At 36.7% G+C, this 22,378-nt stretch overlaps 1 protein-coding gene across 1 annotated transcript; it reads left to right on the top strand.

The window, feature by feature from the left end:
- Positions 1-3,956: 3,956 nt before the first annotated feature.
- Positions 3,957-18,166, top strand: LOC136257024 (uncharacterized). The gene is made up of 8 exons (XM_066050123.1): positions 3,957-4,056; positions 6,968-7,311; positions 8,852-8,905; positions 10,327-11,175; positions 11,789-11,860; positions 13,745-13,807; positions 15,385-15,447; positions 17,682-18,166. Exons 2-8 carry the CDS (start codon positions 6,972-6,974, stop codon positions 17,966-17,968), a joined length of 1,728 nt encoding a protein of 575 aa, XP_065906195.1. The 5' UTR covers positions 3,957-4,056; positions 6,968-6,971; the 3' UTR covers positions 17,969-18,166.
- The last annotated feature ends 4,212 nt before the right edge of the window (positions 18,167-22,378 follow it).

The following is a 22,378-nucleotide window of genomic DNA, read 5'->3' as shown; positions in this document are numbered from 1 at the left end:
AAGAAACTACCATGTAGAGAGTTCAGCAGCAAGCAAATTGCCCTGTAGAGAATTCAGCTACAGACAAATCACCTTGTAGAAAGATCAGCTAGAAGAAGTTACCTTGTAGAGAGTTCAGCTACAAACAAATCACCCTGTAGAGGGTTCAGCTACAAACAAGTCACCCTGTAGAGAGTTCAGCTAGAAGAAGTTACATTGTAGAGAGATCAGCTAGAAACAAGTCACCCTGTAGAGAGTTCAGCTAGAAGAAGTTACATTATAGAGAGTTCAGCTACAAAGAAACTACCATGTACAGAGTTCAACTGCAAACAAATTGCCCTGTAGACAATTCAGCTACAAACAAATCACCCTGTAGAAAGTTTAGCTAGAAGAAGTTACCTTGTAGAGAGTTCAGCTACAAACAAATCACCCTGTAGAGAGTTCAGCTAGAAACAAGTCATCCTGTAGAGAGTTCAGCTAGAAGAAGTTACATTGTAGAGAGTTCAGCTACAAAGAAACTACCATGTAGAGGGTTCAGCAGCAAACAAAGTGCCCTGTAGAGAATTCAGCTACAGACAAATCACCTTGTAGAAAGATCAGCTAGAAGAAGTTACCTTGTAGAGAGTTTAGCAACAAACAAATCACCCTGTAGAGGGTTCAACTACAAACAAGTCACCCTGTAGAGAGTTCAGCTAGAAACAAGTCACCCGTAGAGAGTTCAGCTAGAAGAGGTTACATTGTAGAGAGTTCAGCTACAAAGAAACTACCATGTAGAGAGTTCAGCTGCAAACAAATTTCCCTGTAGAGACAAACAAATCACCCTGTAGTAAGATCAGCTAGAAGAAGTTACCTTGTAGAGAGTTCAGCTACAAACAAATCACCCTGTAGAGAGTTCAGCTAGAAACAAGTCACCCTGTAGAGAGATCAGCTAGAAACAAGTCACCCGTAGAAGAAGTTACATTGTAGAGAGTTCAGCTACAAAGAAACTACCATGTAGAGAGTTCAGCTGCAAACAAATTGCCCTGTAGAGACAAACAAATCACCTTGTAGAAAGATCAGCTAGAAGAAGTTACCTTGTAGAGAATTCAGCTACAAACAAATCACCCTGTAGAGAGTTCAGCTAGAAACAAGTCACCCTGTAGAGAGATCAGCTAGAAACAAGTCACCCTGTAGAGAGTTCAGCTAGAAGAAGTCACATTGTAGAGAGTTCAGCTACAAAGAAACTACCATGTAGAGAGTTCAGCTGCAAACAAATTGCCCTGTAGAGAATTCAACTACAAACAAATCACCTTGTAGAAAGATCAGCTAGAAGAAGTTACCTTGTAGAGAGTTCAGCTACAAACAAATCACCCTGTAGAGAGTTCAGCTAGAAACAAGTCACCCTGTAGAGAGATCAGCTAGAAACAAGCCACCCGTAGAGAGTTCAGCTAGAAGAAGTTACATTGTAGCAGTTTAGCAGCAAACAAATCACCCTGTAGAGAATTCAGCTACAAACAAATCACCCTGTAGAAAGATCAGCTAGAAGTAGAGAGTTCAGCTACAAACAAATCACCCTGTAGAGAGTTCAGCTAGAAACAAGTCACTCTGTAGAGAGATCAGCTAGAAACAAGCCACCCATAGAGAGTTCAGCTAGAAGAAGTTACATTGTAGCAGTTTAGCTGCAAACAAATCGCCCTGTAGAGAATTCAGCTACAAACAAATCACCCTGTAGAAAGATCAGCTAGAAGAAGTCACCTTGTAGAGAGTTCAGCTACAAACAAATCACCCTGTAGAGAGTTCAGCTACAAACAAGTCATCCGGTAGAGAGATCAGCCAGAAGGATCACCTTGCAGAGAGGTTAGCTACAAAGAAATCACCCTGCTTCATCTTTTCTTCTTCCTGTAGTAAAGAAAAAATGACAGGTTAAAAAGCCCTAAAGCCGGCCATAGGCCGGCTTTATGGCCGGCTTTGGGGTATACAAATACAAAAAGAAGTGAAATCTAATCCAAAACAGCCAAGCTGTAAAAAAAGAGTGCGGCCCTGAGAAAGGCTATGGTGAAAAAAGATGTGAAATCCAAGGTGGCGGCCAAGAAATGGCTGTGATGGTAGGTTAATGGTAAAAATTTTAATAACGACAATTCAGGTGAATTTTGTGCCAAGACCAAGCAGCACCAAATTCACCTGAATTGTTGTTATTAAAATTTTTACCATTAACCTACCATCACAGCCATTTCTTGGCCGCCACCTTGGATTTCACATCTTTTTTCACCATAGCCTTTTTCAGGGCCGCACTCTTTTTTTACAGCTTGGCTGTTTTGGATTAGATTACATTATAAGGACTGATAAGCTAATAACTGTATATTGTGATATCTCTGGAATTTGGTAATGAAAGAGGTTGGATGAGGATAGCCAATGTTAACCCTGCTGCTGACGATAACTGTCCCACTGGATGGAATAAGATAACTAGTCCTGTTGCTGCTTGTAGAGCTCCCAATGACAATGGTGGATGTTTCCCAGTTACCTTTACTACTCATAGTGTCCAGTATAGCAGAGTAAGTGGAATGGTTATTGGATATCAGAAAGGCACTACTGATGGATTTGCTCAGTGGACAGGGGGATTGAGGACAATCGACAATGCATATTTGGATGGTGTATCAGTAACATACAGTATGGGTCTCCAAGGAAGCATATTTAGTCTTTTGGAGCTGGTGTGATTGAACATTATATCCTTTCACACGTACTAACACATGTCCATGCTCAAGTCTTGGAGGCACTTCACCACGATCATTTGTCAAGGACCATTATATAGCGAGTCAGGACCGACTCAGGAGCTAGTGGCAGCAGTGTTCCTTCCTCCACCTATTTTATAGAAGACCCCTTATGGGATGGCTACAGCTGTAGTAGTGGAAATAGATGTTGTTGCCAACCTAACCTACCGTGGTTCCATCGACAGATACCATCAACCAGTAGTGAAGATCTTGAAGTAAGGATCTGTTATGATCAATCATTTTATGATGAAGGAGTTCTCATAAAACAAGTACTACTCTATATACAATAAACACTACACCTTGTTTATAATTACATGCATTGGTGTAAAGCCAACAAATGTGAATTCATGCTTTTTGTACGTATACATGTAACATGTAAACCATGGCCACAAGTTGTATTGTACTTATATAGTACACCCAAAATATGAAGTTGCTGTTGATAAACCCCCAAACCAAAAGCGAGGGGTTCATCTACAGAGACATACAGAACCTCCCTTATCCAGATTTCTGTTGTATGGGCACCTGCATTATTCAGGCAGCCAAAATTAGTCACATGCATGGCTTGTAGTCTACTGGAAATCATGATAATGAAGATTGGAAACGCAAAGAGTTAGCCTAAAAGTTGCTGTTACGTGCTACGTTGCACTTGTTAGTCCCATTATCAAAGTGGTAAATAAATAAATAGATAACAGATGTGGTGGATAGATTTGATAAATTGATATGGTGTTTAAAAGGCTTTCACAGTGCTACTAAATGTTTGGGTAGCTGGTCCATGTAGCTAGCAAGAATTAGCTATTAACAAAAATGAGGGATCAGATGCCAGTGAATGCAAACTGACTATAGTGAACTGGTTTGTTTATACCATATGATACATACTCTGTATACATAGCTACAATGCAGCACTTTACACATTTTGATAACAACACTCAATTCATTATGAATGTTCTATTAGGGTAGTTTTGACTCTTTATCAGCGTCTTTTTTTTTTATTTAGTGAATGCTATCCCACTAAGAAGGCTTGAATACAGGGAGTCAGAAACATGTAAGAAGAAAGAAAAAAAAATCCCAGACCCATGCAGTGGTGACTTCATACATGTTTTTCCTTGTAGTAAATTCATACTCATGTGTTTCCTTTAAGTTTCCTAATACACTGTAGCTAGCTATAAAAGAGAGTTTCCGGTTGCTCAGTCACTGGCGCCGCCCGCCCCTTGCTGGCAGCTCGTGGTCATTGTGCATGTCCGATTACTTACGTATACTGAAGGTGGGGTCTAAAGAAAATTAGTCGTGTCAGAGAATGCAGAGAACTGAGATCGGAGAAGACTAAGATTTAGTAAGTTGAAGTCTATGGTGTCATAGTACATAGTACCAAGAGTATATAATGGGGTACTCTTGATGGTACTAATGACTGAAAGTCAGTGGTCTAAATGTCTCCGCCCTCAGTGTAGTTCGATGCGGATGGCTCGATCAGGGGAGATAACTCTGAGCGATACTCACATATAGTGATACCCAAGTTTAGCTACTTAAAAAAACTAGAGGTTATAAATGCGAGGGCTATTGACTAACCGAAAATAATTGGTCCCCCTGCTTATTCCGGTAGCTACGGCTGCAGTGAGTCCCGCCTGGCCTCTGTGGAAGTTAGCCGGACTCTTCCTCTTACTCCCACTCCCTGCAGTGTGCTCAGTCTTGAGCTTTCTTGTTAATGCCCCTGTTTGGAGATTGCCAGTGCGTGTGCTGGCAATCTTTGTAGGCCTACTAGGCTAGGTGCTTTTTTGTTTTGTTTGTTTCAGTGTTTTCCGGTTTGTTTGTTTTCACTTTGCTAAACTAAGGGGAGTAGCATACAAGCTGGGACTCTCATACACCGAGAAATCCATTAAATATTTTGAAATCTGAAATGACCCACAAATATGGTTATTTTTGCTTCCATCCGTTCATGCATTCAATCTTATTAATTACGAGAATGTTTAGGGGAGTAACTAAAGTCATGATTGTGAGATCACGATGAAGGTTGACTGTCAAAGGTGACCATAGATAATGCGGTTGTTTGGAGTAATTGACCACTGGATGTTTCGTGAATTAATCTGTACAAAGACTAGTACACTTGTGTTCATGTCAAGGTTCTTCTGGTCCCCTGTTGTCTACCATTTCCAGTGCAAGTAGAAGTAAAAAACATCTTAGTAAAATGGAAATAAAATTATATTTATGAATATTTATTGAAATGTCAATTACTCATTGGGATTTTCGTACACCATTTTGAGCTTTGGAGGTCATAAATTTTATTTCTAGCCAAAAATGTGGCAGGGAGTACAAATACAAAACAAAACAAAAAAAAATTATGAAATAAAATGCTGAAACTTACATCAGTGAATCAATGCTGTTTAGTGCAATTAGGTAAATGCTTTCTTAATGCTAAATCACATGATGGCTGTTATACCATAGTTAAACTGACACATAACTGTAGTTGAGTTAACGGATTGTGCAGTCTATGTACGTAGGTGTGATTATTGAAATAATATAGTGTTTGCACATCACCGATGGGCGATTCTCAGTCAGTTCCACATAGCCATACACTTTTTCTTCTTTACTCATCGAAGTAAAGAAGTTTCTTTTCCCTTCAAAAGAAAAAAATGTGTTCTGGCTACTCAAGATAATTGTTGGGAGGGGCAGATGTGCTGACCATAGCTTTTGGAAAAGGTTGCAGTATAGATTGGAAGAGCATCAATTTTAGACTTGCAAATGTTAAGCCTTCAAATTTTAAATGTAGTCGCTAGTCAATCAGTTCTGGATGCACACGTAATCAGGCTATTATTTTGTTCGCTACTCACCCTCTTTCTCTCACTATTTAATTTTCTTTATATACGTTAGTCAAGAAAAGTTTCTAAAACACTTTGAATGTGTCAACAAAGTGTCTATGCCATTGATTGCTAAAGCTGGAAGCCAGGGCATTACCCAAAAACTAATTACAGAGGCCTACCTGTAGGTATTCCTCACCCATATTGTCCTTGGATTTCTAAATGGTTTGTGGGTTGCCCTCACTTGGTTCTCTAGAAATGTTGGTGGCACGTTTCACATGTACGTTGGCTGCAGCAGGGAGGTACATTCAACTTTGGGAAAACTGTATGTGCTAGCTTCAGGCAATCTTCTTACTAATCAACAAGCCTCTCTGATGCCAATTAAAAGCCATTCAATAGCGGCCCTGGCCCTGTGTCCACTGCAGAGTGACAGTGTTATGCTACATATGTTCAGCACACCCATTCTTTTCTTGCCTTCACACAAAAGAAAATGTTATCAGAACTACAGTATTTCTAAACGTGACAACGTCAGGTCATTGAGCGCGTTACAATTAAGAGATGGGAATTTTTCACTGCAGAGCCACTGAGTGCTGTCTTAACAGCAAAAACATACAAAAATGAAATACAGTGTATTACCAAGTATATTTTTGTCTAGCTTAACAAAATAGGTGGAGCTCCCATGCAGTTTGCTGCTTGTATACAACACACTATGACATCATAGAAATACTGACAACTTTGGTCATGATCATCGGCTAAGCAATAATGGTACCATTATGATAAAATCATTGGGAGAATCCTTTACAGTAAACATGCCACTTCCTACCAGATGATCCTTCCAGCATATTACAGACTATGAATCCAGTCATTTCACAACAGTGTGAGGAAGAGTTGGCTTCTCTTGAAGCAGTTTGGAATTTTTTGTACTCTTTACTTCTCAAAAAAGTACCCATACAGTAGCAGATGCCAGATGGATTAATATCTTGTATCTCATATTATTCATCATAGTTAACCAATGCTCTATCAACCATGAAACTAGAGACACAGTTGAAAGGGTCAATGGAAAAGGGGCGTAACCCACATTTGAAATTTTGTAAAAATGGAATTGCCTATCAAGATATTATAGCTGGTAAATGTCCTTTATGATCCTCTCTGATGTCTATTGAGTACCCTGACATTAACATATAATGTTATTGTACATTAGTTATATGATACCACTCAAATGCAATGCCATCTGGCGAGAGTACAAATGATTTTAAAAATGCTAATTCACTCAAGAGTACTCATCCTGGTTCATCTGGGATGAATACTCATGAGCGAAACAGGCACCACACCCTTTAATTAGTGTGGTTTTTTTCATCACTTGTACCCTTGCAAGACAACGTTGCATTTGAGTGGTACCATATACAGCAGTACTCAATTGGTAGTAAATTTACTGTGCTATTGTTTCACTAGAACCATGACAACAAAGGAGAGAGATGTATTCACCAATAATTATGGTGACCTTTGTAACATCTTTAAAACTGAAGACAGCTTGTTGGATAAATTTGTTGAAAAGAAAATCATTTCTGCTGATCAAGCAATGGAAATTCGTGGTACTCCGATAACAAGAAAATCACAGGTTTTCCTAATGAATATCTCTGGCCCTCTTGAGGCTGGTCAGACAAATGGGTTTTACATCATGTTGGAGATAATGAAAATACATGGAAAGCTTGGTACAAATCAATTGGCTATGAAAATAGAGCAGCAAGTACAAGGTCGTACTGATGGTGCAGCAATAAATGAAGATCATCTAAATGGTTAGGAAATGGTAATGTTAGAAAGTTATATTTAGCACAACTTGTACATAGTAGTTTAATAGTTCCTTGTCCTAGGAGTGGATCCTGGATTCCACAAAGGGTGGAGTGTTCGTCTAATAACCTAATCATCACTATGATATATATATATATATTTAAGGCCGATATCGCTAACCTACAATAATATGACACTAGCACTCATCATAAGGACAGTTTTTATAACTAATAGGTGTAATTAGATAATTAAATTTGTAAAGCAATTCCAATAAATCAGTTGGTAGTATCAGCCTTATTTTGATTGTTTAACTGATGACCAGTGCATCACAATGTACTAGGGTAGCCCCAAAAAGCTACATGTGGACATTTCTTTTTGGTGTAGTGCAGTTTTTTTGTGGTAACATATGCAACCTAAGTGGTCTTCATTGAACATAAGTTGGTTTTTCTTAGAGCAATTTATGACTGAAATGTTTCAACCAACTCCTCCCAAGTTGCTTTACCCATGTAAGGTATTCCTATCACAGTGGCAATAGAGCCGAATTTTAAAAGGGAGTGGCTTCTACTCTGAAACCACGATGTCTAACTATATCTACGTACATATACGTAAAAGGTATACACTGAAACATCATTTTCACAGTTAAATCTTACCATACTAGGCTTTAACAGTAGCCGTAGAAACAGATTAAGGTTTCTTTATGTTGTACAATATGTAATCTCCTTTATCATAAAGTGACTTCGGTTTCAGGCTACTTGATTTATACATTGAGTGTTCTGTTAGTTTATCAGCTGAATAATTTCTGGACTCCCCCTGAACTGCTGCACCTGATCTGTGGTGTGCAAAGGACAGTCACTAGTTAATGTTATATGAAATTTGCATTTGCAGCACCATGCTATAACCATACTCACAATGAATGTTTGTAAATAGAATCTACATACGTATGACAAGCAGAGAAGCTATGAAAATTAGCCTTGTCCCCAGTCACCCATGTGCTTGATCACGTGAAGGTATTTTAGTCACATTAGTCCAACTTTTTGGCCCAGGAACTGTGCATTAATAAGGAATATACAGTAGATCACAACATCTTTGTTCTTATAGTTAGCCAAAAGTGTTCAGACATGTGAAAGTGTTCGGATAACTGAAGCCCATTGTTTATACGTATATACACCCCTGTACATCAGAATACTATTCAATTACTCTAATACAACAGTCGTTTACTCTAATAGAGTACACACTAATGACAAAATGCTCTAATATAACAGTCACTTTTTGTGTTTGGATAATCAAGGGATTCGGATAACTGAGATTCGGATAAGTTAGGGTCCACTGTATCTCTAAAACTAGCTTATAATAGTTGTCTAATAGTTTTCTTTGCTGTTGATCATTGTTCCAAGTCAAATTTTAAGAAGGTTCAAGTGTTAATCAACATTTATTAATCATAACAACGAGGTTTATAACATGGACCTGAGCTCCATGACAATCAGTAATAGTATAATTCAAGTACATACTGAAACTAACAAATTATGTATGTGAATTTATGCTTTGCAGGTGGTAGTGAAAAAGCTACTGATTTATACAAAGATGCGTATAGACCCAACCAGGGTAGGTAATTAAATGTTCTTTCAAGTTGAAAAATAGAATGTATTCATGTAATGTGTATTATTGTAATGAAAATATGGCAACAGTGGTGCCTAAATAAGGGAGACCATAGCAAATGTAATCAGAAAATTTTACATAATATTTCACTTTGATGTCTGAGGTTATTTAATCCAATGGAAACCTGTGGTTACTAAGTAGCTAGTAACCTGTGGTCTCGCCGGTGGCTGTTTACTACATTCATCAAATGAAAATCAGCAAAGTCAAAAACAAATGTCCTTACCGTTAGCTTACTTTCTGGATGAAGACAGGCATCATTAGCATTCAGCTAGACGTTCAATACCAATTCCTGGCACAAGGGGGAACAACAAACTCAAAGGATGAATCTTGATGCTAGCACTCACAGTTTGCTTCTTAATAGCTTATATCTAGACAAGACAAGCATCTTTCTAGCCCAGCCATAGTAACTACTTGGTACTGGCACTATAGTCACGCAACAGTTGTGAATGTCACGCCGGTGCAGTGACACTGACATGATCAACTCGACTTAAGGATAAATCCCAATGCTATAGCATACACAGTTTGCCACTTTCTCTCAATCTTTCTTAACCTAGGAAATTTTCTAAATCACTTAGATTGAGTCAATATCAGTTTCTATGCTATTTAGAACCCCTCAGATGATGTGGGCTTGGCTACCCACAATTAATTACCTTGTCCTGCAGCCTTGGTAATTAAGTTTGTGGATAGCCTCTCCCACATCGTCCTCAGGTCTCTAAATAGCATAGAAACCTTGTCAACCCATTCTAACTAATATTTAGCAATGAACTTTGGCTAATGTTCTCTTGGCACTCATTTTTTCTGATTTGTGTAAAGATTCTGTAATACACTGCTTATTAAATTTATGAATCAATTTTAAAGTTACAAATTTGATTTTTTTGTTATGCTTACAGATTTAATTCCCCACTTTCCCCCTAACTGTCGTCGCACTGAATGTATTTACTTTGGCTCGCTTGTGAGTGTGCGTGTGTGTGTGTATCGCTCTGACTCTCAAAACTTATCACTTGAAATCTGACATGTTTATATAACTGGATTCATTATTAGTGTACAGTGTAAGTTTAATTCTCACTTATATGAGGAGTGCAAAGATACCTTTACGCTGAAATAATTGTCACTATATTATCCATTCACAATGCTTGGCAGTATTATAAACATTAAACTAAGGGATTGAATTAAGGGTTTTAATCTTAACATCCATGACAGAACACCCAAAGCCATTGATACACGCATTGCGATCTCTACTGTAAAGGTTTATTTTGGTCATAAATATTTGGGTTTTAAATCTGACCTTAGCAAATCTGGTCTCATTAATTTTATTATCGTTTATTATTATTGGTTAATAATAATTATATTCATCCTTCTTTATTTAGACCCAATGTTCTCTGATGAATACTTGGAAAAGAAATACAAAAATGCCAAAACAGCAAATGGAGTGGTGCTATTTAATGAGCTGAGTCCAGAGCAAAATGAAATATGTCATGCTGTTCAAGCTATGATCATTAATGTGAATGAGCGTGAGCTCATGGCCACCATGTCATACTTAGAACCACCTAATGAAAGTTACACGACTGTTTTGGAGGTTCATCGTAAAATCATCATTGGACACAACCCGGAAACTGCCATATTCCACATTGGAATGTTCGGAAAATGTCTGGTAGCTGTTGTGAGGGTAGAGGCAGGGTGTGCAAAAGTTGCTATAAATCAGACTGACCTTTTTCCAAATATTGTTCTTGTTGCTGCAGTTGGAGTTGCTGCTGGCTTTCCTGAAAATGGTGTTAAAATTGGGGATGTACTAGTTTCTGATAGGATCACAGACTGCTCAAAATATAAATACCAAGATGACGCATACATTCATAGAGGCACAACTTTTCGAGCATGTGCTTATATGATGCAACGTCTTAAAAGCGATTTGAGATGGGAATTTCAGTGCTCCAACGCAGCAGATAATAACAAGTCTAAAGTTAAGTTTGGTCACTTCCTTAGCAAACCAGTCCTTTTGGATGATCCAGCAGAGAGGGGGAAGATTCTTAAGTATTTTGGAATTGAAGCTAAGGGTTATGAAATGGAGGGATTTGAACTGTTTGGAAAGATTAACTGCATCATTATTAAGGGTGTATGTGATCTTGCTGGTGGTAAAACTAAGAAATGGCAAAGTACTGCTGCCCTAGCTGCAAATGATTACCTGTACCATCACCTAAACAAATCAGACTTGGCATTACGTAAGTACAAATATTAAAAAAATCAAGATCAATTTTTTTATAAGCTCAAATATATTGTCGCCATTACCAATCTGAATAAAACACGACGAACTTCAGATGAAATAAGCCAAAAATGATTGCCATAATTTGTGTGTGCTATGAATTTCTGAATACCTGTTCCATAGACAGTGAAAATGGGGGGAGGGAAGGCATGCCCACTTTTGTTTGACAATATTTGCAAGAAAGGATGAGATAGTTTAATAAAATAGTGAACCACAGTCATCTTTACATTTCCTTTAATAGTTGCAAGTAGCTACTCAGTTTATTTACAAAGAAACAAAGTAACATAGTCTAAAATAGGCTCTCATTGCTTCTAATAATTATGAAAATTTCCCTGGTGGTAAGCCTCCAGACAAGAATAACAACCACGTTTGTTGTACATATGTTTCAAATTCCACTGTATACAATTCACTTGGTCCCTCACTCTTTGGCCTGCTATACCCTCCTGACCTGTTCACTTTTGTGGTACAGTACGTTTACATGTTAGTGGTCATGATCGTCATGTGTGTGCATATACAGCACATGGCTATGCCTTATTTTCACATACTTAAATACTGTATTTACTTACATGCAGAAAATGACAAACCAGAAGGCTGCAAGCATGATGGCCCACAGCAACCTATGCCTGAACATGTGCAACCCAAAGGTTAGTTTGCAGTACTAAAAATTAAGAATACACACATTTACCTTGTAAGTATATAAGTATGTGTATTTGTACTATTTACAGTGAAGCACTAAATTCTGCAACCTGTTGTATATACAGTGATATTGTACTAATCTTGATTCATTTATGCAACTATCCATCAATGCTGTATGAAGTCTAAAAGCTGCATTGCATATACGTAATGGGACACTAACTACATGGTTACTCCGTTTTAGTCACTCCACTATTAAAGTTTACAGTACATGAGGTTGGGATCTGTTCTGTCACTCCTAATGTGTTCATTTTTATGCAAATGTATGTCTTTACATTAAACAGACATTGTGACTACAGCTGGTTTTGATGTATCTACAACATAATGCCAAAACTTGTGTGTACCATAAATCATCAACATTTCAGCATTAAAGTAGTCTTAGATTTGACACAGAGTAATTTTGGCACTTTGATAAACAACAAAATATGCAAAATTGTAGAAGCCTAATCAAGGTGAATCCTCCTGTATGACTGAATTACAAAGGAAATAGTCACAACGTCTTCACCTGCTGGCTGATTCAGAACACCACTGCATGTAACAGTTAGTCCAAAGCTTCATCAACAGCAAGTCAATATAATTTGCTAGCTGAACCCAAGTTGGTGAAGACATTCACCATACTGAAGTGCAGTGTTATTGACTTATCAATTATTATTTTTTGTGTTAAATTTGTTTTATTAAACTAGGCACGCGCCCACAGCTGGCTGAAGACTGGCTGTGGGTGCATGCCTGTTTTGCTGAAAATGTTTTCGTAAAAACGTGTGTGTGTGTGTGTGTGTGTGTGTGTGTGTGTGTGTGTGTGTGTGTGTGTGTGTACCTACCTATCTATCTACCTACCTATCTATCTACCTACCTTTGTTTGTTTGTCTATATCCACCCACGTGAGCAAAAATGGCAAAAAGAGCCAGGATGTAAGAGTTGAGGCGAAATGAAGTCTATTGAACTTCCACACACAGGTTTTTTGGCGGTCTGAAATACGGGTATGGGAACTCTAAGTATACTTCTTGAACAGTCTTCCCTTAGATGTTTACCAACTTTAAAGCAATGTTGAAGGCCACTTAGACTGCCAGAGGTAGCGTATCCTTCGAGTTAAAAGGGGGATGTTTCCCGTACTTACCTACATAAATGAAAATGAAGGGTAGCCTCAATGCTTTATCTATACAGTTCACACAAGAAAACACGATAAATACACTATAAAACAGTTGAGAAGATACCTCTCTGTGTAATTTGTGGTTTGAAGTGGTTTGTTATAGTTACACTTCCTTAGTAGTGCCAGGAGCTTATAAGTGCCAAAGGTGCCTTGTGGCGTTTATGAGCTCCTGAGTCACAAGACAGGGTTAGGCCACATAAACTTAATTAATAGTTTCTCATCCCCGCCTGCAACCACCATTTTTTGTTACCTCATCAAGGATTTTTTGCACCACTGATGGCTTAGTGCAGCCATCCAGCACCTTGTAAAGTTGGTACCTTGCTAGAGCAGTCTAAAAAACCTGTATTCTGAGTCGTTTTAGCTAGCTAATTCAGCTATCTAGTTTGTAAAAATAAAATAAAAATCTACCCTCCGGCACTGGTATTTTGAGTGCAGGAGGATGAGAAACTAATAATTAAGTTTATGTGGCCTTAGTGCTGAAGGATAAACCTATAGGTAAACAAAAAGTACAAAACAGAATATCGCAGTACTATCCATATTTGTTGATATATAATGATGTGCATGTGTATGCCTCCATAGTGATTCTGGTATGGCCATATATATATATATAATATAAAGTATGTTTATACATATATGCAGTACAATTATAAATGTGTACATGGTTTTCACATGTGTATAATATCTACAGAAAATGCCAAGCCTGAAGTTCATGGCCCAAAACAACCTGTGCTTGTTCATGTCAGAGCTAAAAGTGAGTTTGGGCACAGAAAATTTTAAGTTATTGTGTTTATGGACTTGAATGCAATATCCTTTGGTTTCCCAAAATTAATACAGTAATTGTAAAAGTAACATTTAAAGCTCTATGACTCTTACATACTTAATGAAATGTTTGGCAAAAGCTACAGTAACATCAGAGACCAGAATAAATGGTCTTTGTGACATTCACAATGGCTGACATATTTCCAACCTCATACATAAGCTAGTTCTTTGAAGATTATATTAAATCAACTTTTGTACTTTAGTGCTATTTATAGAGCTTGTATGACATTGTAGCACTTGTGCAGTGTCAAGCTAGTTCTGAATAAAGTTTGGTCAAGTAGCTCTGCTCGTATCATAAATAGCATTTTGAAATTTTGACATACATATATACATAATTATCTCTCACGTACATGTACCATGCAGGGATAATTTTCCATAAAGTACATGTAGTTGAGGTGTATTCGTATACAGTACTTTATTACTTGAATAACAAACTTTATAAAGTTTTGACGGTAAGGTGTGAACAGTTCATTGTCAACAACACCCACGACAGCTGGGTGGCACCAACAAAATATCAGAATTTGTTAAGCAACATGTAGATTATGTTGACTACTGAAGTTCAGAAAAGATTACTTGTTATACACTACAAGGGGAAGTACTGAATAATACATACTGTTAACACATATGTATGTATATCAGAGATAGATAAGCTGCCACATTAGTGCATTTTATGCAATAAGCTTCAATCCGGTAGGAAAGTTTAATAAATCTTGTGAAGTATTGCCTTGCTTCTGCTGTATTGAATAAATCACTTCAGCCTCGTATTGCCCTGCATCTCATCCACATGCCTGATATAACAGAACTTGTGACAATGCTTAAACACATGTACATGCATGATGGAATTTCTAATATAAGTACAATCTGCAATAGCCTATAGAGGTTTTCAGAAGAATCATGTATATTTACGGGACGCCATTACATATGACTGTACATCATGTAATAGCCACGACAATCTACAGAAATTGTGTAAAAAATAATAGATGTGCTTCAAACTTCCGGATATATGAATTTTTGTATCTTGACTTCAATAATGGACTAATGGTTGTTAGAGACTCATAAAAGAAACAGTGAAGGATGGATGTTTGTCAGTATGGTAAACAAAGATTGTCCAGCATTATTTTGAAGAAAAAGTCAGTGACTAAGTATGCTTTAGTCGCCCAAAAGTTTTTGGCCAAATGCGAAATTCTCCCCACCAGCACGGTAAAGCAGGTTTAGCCACAATGCTCCACAGGCAATATGGGTATAGTGATTAACAACATATTTGTTCAGTAGCCGATTCGCACTGGTAATTTTCAAGACATCCCATGTTTTATACATCCATAGTAACCTAGGTTCCATAAAACAATGCGGCTATTACATACCGTAAATTCAAATGTAATGGATTTCTGTAAATATACATGCTTTCAGATTCTTCTGAAAACCTCTATATAATATTTTTTATAGGTACTGTATCTAGTTCAATTTCATAAGCCAATTACTGCATGTATGATGTACTGTATATAACAATAGATACTGGATCTGATGGAGAGGATCAAATGGAAGAGAGTGATGGTCTTGGATTAAAACAACATAGTATGTTTCTCCTAACATCTAGTTATCATCGCATGCTAAATAGCAAGATACATTTTATTGTACTTGGTATAGATGTGTGATACACCTAAACTAGCTGTGTCCTAATACCTCATCCAATTCAGTACAATGGCAAACACGTGAGCTTGAAAATAGTGTGCCCGGCTCATGAATGAATTTAAATATGTATATAAAACATTCTGATTAGTAGAAAGGGTTTCTAGCTGGCGTTATATACTCTGCTAAGAGCATTTAATAAAACTACTGCTGTACTGTTATTATTTGGCCAGAACCTCAGGTTGTGATGATGTGGTATTGTACTTATTTAATTTCAAATTTATGCCAGTTTACCATGCATGCAGGCTTTTAAATGTACAGTATATCTGTAGCTTGCTACAGTGCATGCAGTAATATACTGGGCCATAGTAAGAATAACAAATACATTTAGGTATGTCTTTAACTTAAAGCTGTTACTGTAAACTTTAAATGCCAATAATAATTTTGTTACAGTAAGTAAGCATAATTCTATATCTTCCCAGCAGTTAAGCTATGACAATTTAATTTTATGCTTTATGGATGTGGTGGGTCAGTGTTTTTGTAAACCCAAAAATAAATATAAATCATGTGATCATAAAAGAGTGCTACTATATGTAGCTGTCATCTGTCAAGTATTGTGCAAGTAGTCATAGATTAGTAGCAAAGGGGAGAAAGTTTGCTATATTTCAAAAAGGCTTATAGCTCCTGCATCTAAGATCAAGATACTCTAATAGAGCAGTCATTTATTATATATGTGACCAGATTTTACAGAACCGAACCAAATCGCACATCAGGCAAAATCAAACTAACACCACCAGTGGATAGCTACTCTATCGTACTACAAGTTTTGACCCTCAGCACTACTCAAACTACACGAGGTTGGTTTTAATAGACGTCTTTTCTGGGTGGTGTGGAGTGCCCAAATGGCGGTTTCAGGCCTTTTGAAGGACCTGGCTTGGCAAGAATCAGTGGTTTACTGGTGGACAGCCTTATAATGTTGGCCAGACGTGTTCTCTGTAGATTTTGCTACATATCAGCCACTGAGGAGCCAGCACAGCCCTGTAATCTCGTGTCTGGACTCCAATCGTGGTCTGCCTCCATTTTGAGGCCTATCTTTTGCCCTCCCTGCCACCCCCCAGCCTCCACCCCTTTGTGAGCACTCGTGATACTACTTCGCTCGTCCAACTGCTCAGATTTTCTACCTTATTTGGCGGGAAACTGTACAAGCAGCTACAAGTACTGGAATTGGCTTGAAAGGTAACAGATTGATGCATCTTTCGTGTAAATTTCATACGCGTGCTTGCTATCCTTGGAGAGTTATGCTGGCTTCAATTCTTTAAAACCGTTTATCTCGAAACTTCTAATGTGCGATTTGGATCGTTTTTCCAAAATCCAGTCACATATATAGTAGTTAGACACCGAAACACAGGGTTCTACGGAATTTAGTAAACCAAAAGGCCCTGTGTTGTGGCGCACAAGCGAAACGAGAGTATTACTACAGGGCCTGAGGATTTCTAAATTCCTGTGTTTCGATGTCTAACTAAAGTTAGACCACAGTTCGTTGTTGTACTTTCACAGCTGCTTGAGATGCAAGAGATTTAGTGTTGAGTAACGTTAACAAGCCAATTCCACTTCCCTGTAATTAGTACAGCACTTGTTGTCCAGATAAATGCCCATGCGTTGCCAATGTTACAGGCACGTAATTGCCATGTTTTGTATCGCCTCAGAGACAGGTATTGAGACATAAACAAGGGGTCTATGGGATTTATATAACTGTAAGTAGCCAATGTAATTTGAGTATTTCATCTTGCTGTGGTCCAAACTCTATTAAAATGGTCATAAGCATTATTTTTATTTTGACCTGCCGAGTCACTACTAGGAGTTAGAACAGTCCATGAAATATGTGACCGGATTTGCGAAAAGGTACCTTTTCCACACATTTGACATACTAGCAAACAAAATGACATAACACTTGACTCCATATACTGATTAACTTGCTCTTAGTATCACAATGTAGCCAGATACTGTAGCTACATTCATTGAACAGTTCAAGCAATTATATGCCATGGTCAAAATGTTTGAAGCTTTAAACTTCAAAAAATGGGTCAAATTTTGTGTGTGAAAAAGGTACCTTTTCGCAAATCCGGTCACATATATGATTAATTTGGTATGGCCTTACAATGGTTTGTGTTAACTTCCAGATGATGCAAAGTTAGATGCCAATAAGCATAATGATATGATAGCGGATTTAGCTGAAAGGCTCTGCAATGATGACGTTAATTACAGAAGACTGTATCGCTACTTTGGTCTGGATGATAAACAAAAGAAAATGGTTGAAGAAAATCCTACCAAGAGAGAAAGAACGTATGAAACACTTGCTCAGTATGTTGAAAGTAAAAAACCCATGGTTGATGAACTAATAGAAATTCTTAAGAAATGCAAGTGTGATCAAAGTCATATTGAGTTTGTTGCTCACTACAATTACTAGTGCAACGATTCATCTTTGTATTAATCTATTTACACCATGCACACATAAATATATTTCTGTAGTATTTATATTCTTTTAGTTTTTATACTGACATTCCCTAGTTTTATATGCATAGCTAACAGTGGAATTTACATTATATGAAACCATTTAACTCTGTACATACACAATAACTGTGACAGGATTTTAGTGATCTGCCAATATGGTAAATGATTTTGAGAAGCAGTGAATGCTGTTGCTAAATATCGGTCATGTTTATAACAAAATAACCTACCATTATGCTCATAATCGTGTGAAACCCTAGTTGTCACTATTAAAATTAATGGGTTATGTTGTATAGACAGCTGTAAGTGGCCAAAATATTGTTATATAGGGGTATTGACTACCTGTAAAAAAAAAAAAGAAAAAGGCAACAACAGCCAAAAAGTATACATTACCACATTATTTACTACTACACACACACACTTGCTTAACATGCCAATTACAGCACATGTTGTCAGGTTCAAATGAAATTTATACACAGTAACTTAATTCATACAATTTATTTGTTATAGAGTTAAACTTGTCTAGAAACTGAATACTGAATTGGAATGATGTGAAGGCTGCTTGTGTTCCTATATACACCGACATCTTCTGTATGCCTTTAGGAAGACATACAGCTATAGCAACATTATGCATGGCTATAGGTTTGTACTTTTAAATTTGCTCATATACATGCTCAACTACACCATAACAAAGCAACAACTATATACTTTGTGCAAATAGCCAGATTGGAAACTGTCGGTGCATGAGTCTAACTATAAACCTATAGAGTTCTCTACAAGATTGCAGCTACTACTGTGGGTATTACAGGATTAATTTTACCATCATATATAACTATTCCTGTATTTTATAAACTGCTGTATACTAGTAACTACATATAAAGTTATTGCCAATAACCATGCCTGGCCATCCAATACTAGGAAGAAAATCATATTATGTCACATTTGATCACTATCAATGAGGTGCCTTCCATGATTCCATACTATTGTGTCAATACCAGGACTTTTATTCTATTGTTTCTAGCCAATCAGTTTACCTTCTTATCTCATCATGTAATACACTGCTAATGATTTAGGTAGAAATGATGTCACATTCCAATAATGTCTCTATAATGACATCAAGCAGTTTACTTCGAATTCCCATTATTTTGTTGATAGTCATTAATATTATTGTAATCATATGAACTAGTATGCACATCCCATAACTATATGGATTGATACAGTCCACAGCTAAATTTTGAGCTAGTTAATAGCCAGCTATAAAATTATAATGTCTTGTATGTGTAAGAAATTCATTGCATGATTTTTATATAGAAATGAGTAAGTCAGTCAGCAATAGACTCAGCATAACTAGCTTTGCGGTGTCCACAATACTAGAAATATATAATGTGTACAACCCATGGCCATGCAAATACTCATGTAGTCAAATACAACACAACATGTACACCCATGCAGTCTATATGCTAGCTGTATACATGTAGTATAGACCTGGAGTTAATGTAAAATTTGGCCAGAGTCAATTTTGGTGGATTGAAGGCACTCGTTACAGCTAGTCACTAACAGTAAACAAGTACCATGTGGATACTTCATCATGTAGCTAGTATCTAAACACAAGAATTAAATCACACTTATAATCACCCTCTTAGATATATAGTGTTTCAATTTGATAATAGATTCTAAGAATCCATTAACTATAACTAACACATACGTAGCTAAACAGTGAATCAATATGCTACAAAGATAATGTAGAAATACCTAAAGTGAATACTGATAATCTGGTTGAATATTATGGCCTTGCATGCCCAAGCAGAATGTTGTAGAAGCCCTGAAAGCTATGAGTCATGCAGTTAGTTATATAATAGTTGATACTGATAAATAAGGGGACCCGATAATAAAGCTATAAAGTTGCATGTATATTCATTAGATCTTGCTATATATGTACCATCTGGATTTTGGACTAATCTTATCTGAACTAGAAACTTTGCTGGTTACATGTGGTCTTTAACAATAAATACTTCAGATACTATCATATATCCAGGTACCCCAAAAGCCTCTAGTCATTGCTTAGAAACAATCACGTGGTCTTGATTAGTCTAGCCATGAGAAGTTAATACATGACTTGCGGTTTCCGAGATATAGCCACTAAAACTAGACTATACTGTTAGTTGTATGTGCCTCTAAAATGCAAGACAAGACACTGAGAACCCTGAGGGTGTGGTATACAAAGTAATGATCATATAATACGGCTAATCTCTTTAAAAAGGTATCTGAACAAAGAGTCCAGTAATATGGAATGTGGTTATTATATTTGATAGGCTTTGGGTTTAGCATGTCATGTCTGATTGGTGTATCCATTTATAATCACACCTAGAACAAATTAAAGTTGGTACCAATAGTGCTTGGATAACAAACATGGAGACTATATGAAATTCTCTCATCAAAATACACACCAAGCGAATGGGTTAGATTTTGCAGAAAATCGACCCATCAAAATAGAGATAATTTTGAAACAAACGGCACACCATAATTACTGGATTTACCATCATAATTATAACTCTTACTAATCAGCCTGCATCATAAACTGCTGTATACTAGTAATTATGTAGAGTTTCCACCAATTGCAAGTAATTACAAAGCATTATAATACTAAAAAGAAAATAAAGTATTTAGTCATGTCAATATACCAGCACTTTTATTCTGTTATTTCAAATTCTAACCAATCAGATTACCTTCCTCTTATCTCATCATCTTATACACTGCTAATGATTTAGGTAGAAATTTATGTCACATATAACAATGTCTCCAACACTATAAATTTAATTTGAATTCCTTTGTTAACATATAGTCATTTAGCATCATTATGAATTATTATTGTAATCATAACAACTATTATGCACATCCCATAATTATGGATTGATACAGTCCACAGCTAAATTTTGAGCTAGTTAATGACATCATTTTAATCCTTACATGTGTAAGAAATTCATTGCAATAGAAATAAGTACGTGTGGTGTTCTAAGAACTAGAAAAGTATATGCATATAGCTAAGCCCATGCACAGGCTCATGCAGTCAAGCAAACCCCAGACTATATATACTGGCTGTTTATAGTATACATGATGTATAGACATGATAATGTATGATATGTATAGTTAATGTATATAACAATTGGCCAGAGTCAGTTTGTGTGAATTGAAGTCACCCATTATACAGATGTTACAACTAGTCACTAACAGTAAACAAATACCATGCGTGTGTATAATATTATAACTATATATATATATATATATATATATATATATATATACGTAGTATCTATAAAGATCATAATCACACTCATAATATATATTGTTTCAACGTGATCATAGATTCTAAGAATCCATTAATTAATACCGCATAGCTAACAGTGAATCAATAAGTGGTAGACTACAATTACAAACATAGGAATATCTAAAGTGTGTATAGTCTGGTTGAATATTATGCCGCTATTGCATGCTCAAACAGAATGTTGTATATAGTATTTGTTAGAAAGCCATGAGTCATGCAGATTCTGATTACACATGTGTACTGATAATGAAGCTAGTGCATGTATATTTGTTAGACCTTGCTACCATCTTGATTTTAAACTAATCTCATCTGAACTACACAGAAACTTTGCTGCTGCATGGTTACATGAAGTCTACAATACTACTGTAAATACTTCGAATTCATGATCAGGTCTAAAACTGTTTCATGCAGCATATCATTGTCTCCATAGATGATAGGTCACCTGAGGGCTAGACATAGGGTGGCCTGTAGTTGGGTTGGCCGGAGGTTTTTTTTTCCTTTCTTTGACCCATTTCTGTTTCACATGATTAACAATGTCAAAGTTGCATGTCAAGTCCTGTTTTGGTTGGATTAGGGACCTCAAAGGCTGCAGCAAAAGTTGCTATCAGAAATTCAGTGCTGGTCACTGTAAAGTAGTAACATTTCATTAGTGGCATTCATGCAACATTTTTGCTTTTTTGCAGGATATCTTTCTCCAGATGTTATACCTGTATTTTGTTTTGATGTTAAGTGTACATAATGTACATACATACATGCATACAGCAGTACATTCAATTTCATCCCAGACATGTTATGTACATCAATGATTTAGTATGTGCACTTGTCAGGATTTACTTAATTGCTATTCTTTGAAATTAGTTCACTGACCATCATGGGTGTAATAACTTGCCTTATAAGCCTTTGCTGATGTATCAGTTACTCTTGTCTCTTTTTGTCACTGATTAGCTTTACAATAATAATATGTATTTTTATGTAGATAATCACAAGTACGTAGCAGAAGAAGCAGAGAACCCATCTATGAAATTTGTAGCATCGAGTGGAATATAT

The sequence above is a fragment of the Dysidea avara genome, chromosome 1 (genome assembly GCF_963678975.1).
Source record: "Dysidea avara chromosome 1, odDysAvar1.4, whole genome shotgun sequence".
Taxonomy (NCBI): domain Eukaryota; kingdom Metazoa; phylum Porifera; class Demospongiae; order Dictyoceratida; family Dysideidae; genus Dysidea; species Dysidea avara.
The sequence above is the reverse complement of the archived record's forward strand: the minus strand, read 5'-3'. Positions and strand labels throughout refer to the sequence as shown.

What these genes read in the sequence shown, in the direction of transcription:
- LOC136257024 (XM_066050123.1), top strand. Translation starts at nt 6,972, where the DNA reads ATGACAACAAAGGAGAGAGATGTATTCACCAATAATTATGGTGACCTT. An exon ending in TGAACATGTGCAACCCAAAG is followed by an intron (nt 11,861 to 13,744) that starts GTTAGTTTGCAG and finishes TAATATCTACAG; the next exon opens with AAAATGCCAAGCCTGAAGTT. An exon ending in TCTTGGATTAAAACAACATA is followed by an intron (nt 15,448 to 17,681) that starts GTATGTTTCTCC and finishes GTTAACTTCCAG; the next exon opens with ATGATGCAAAGTTAGATGCC.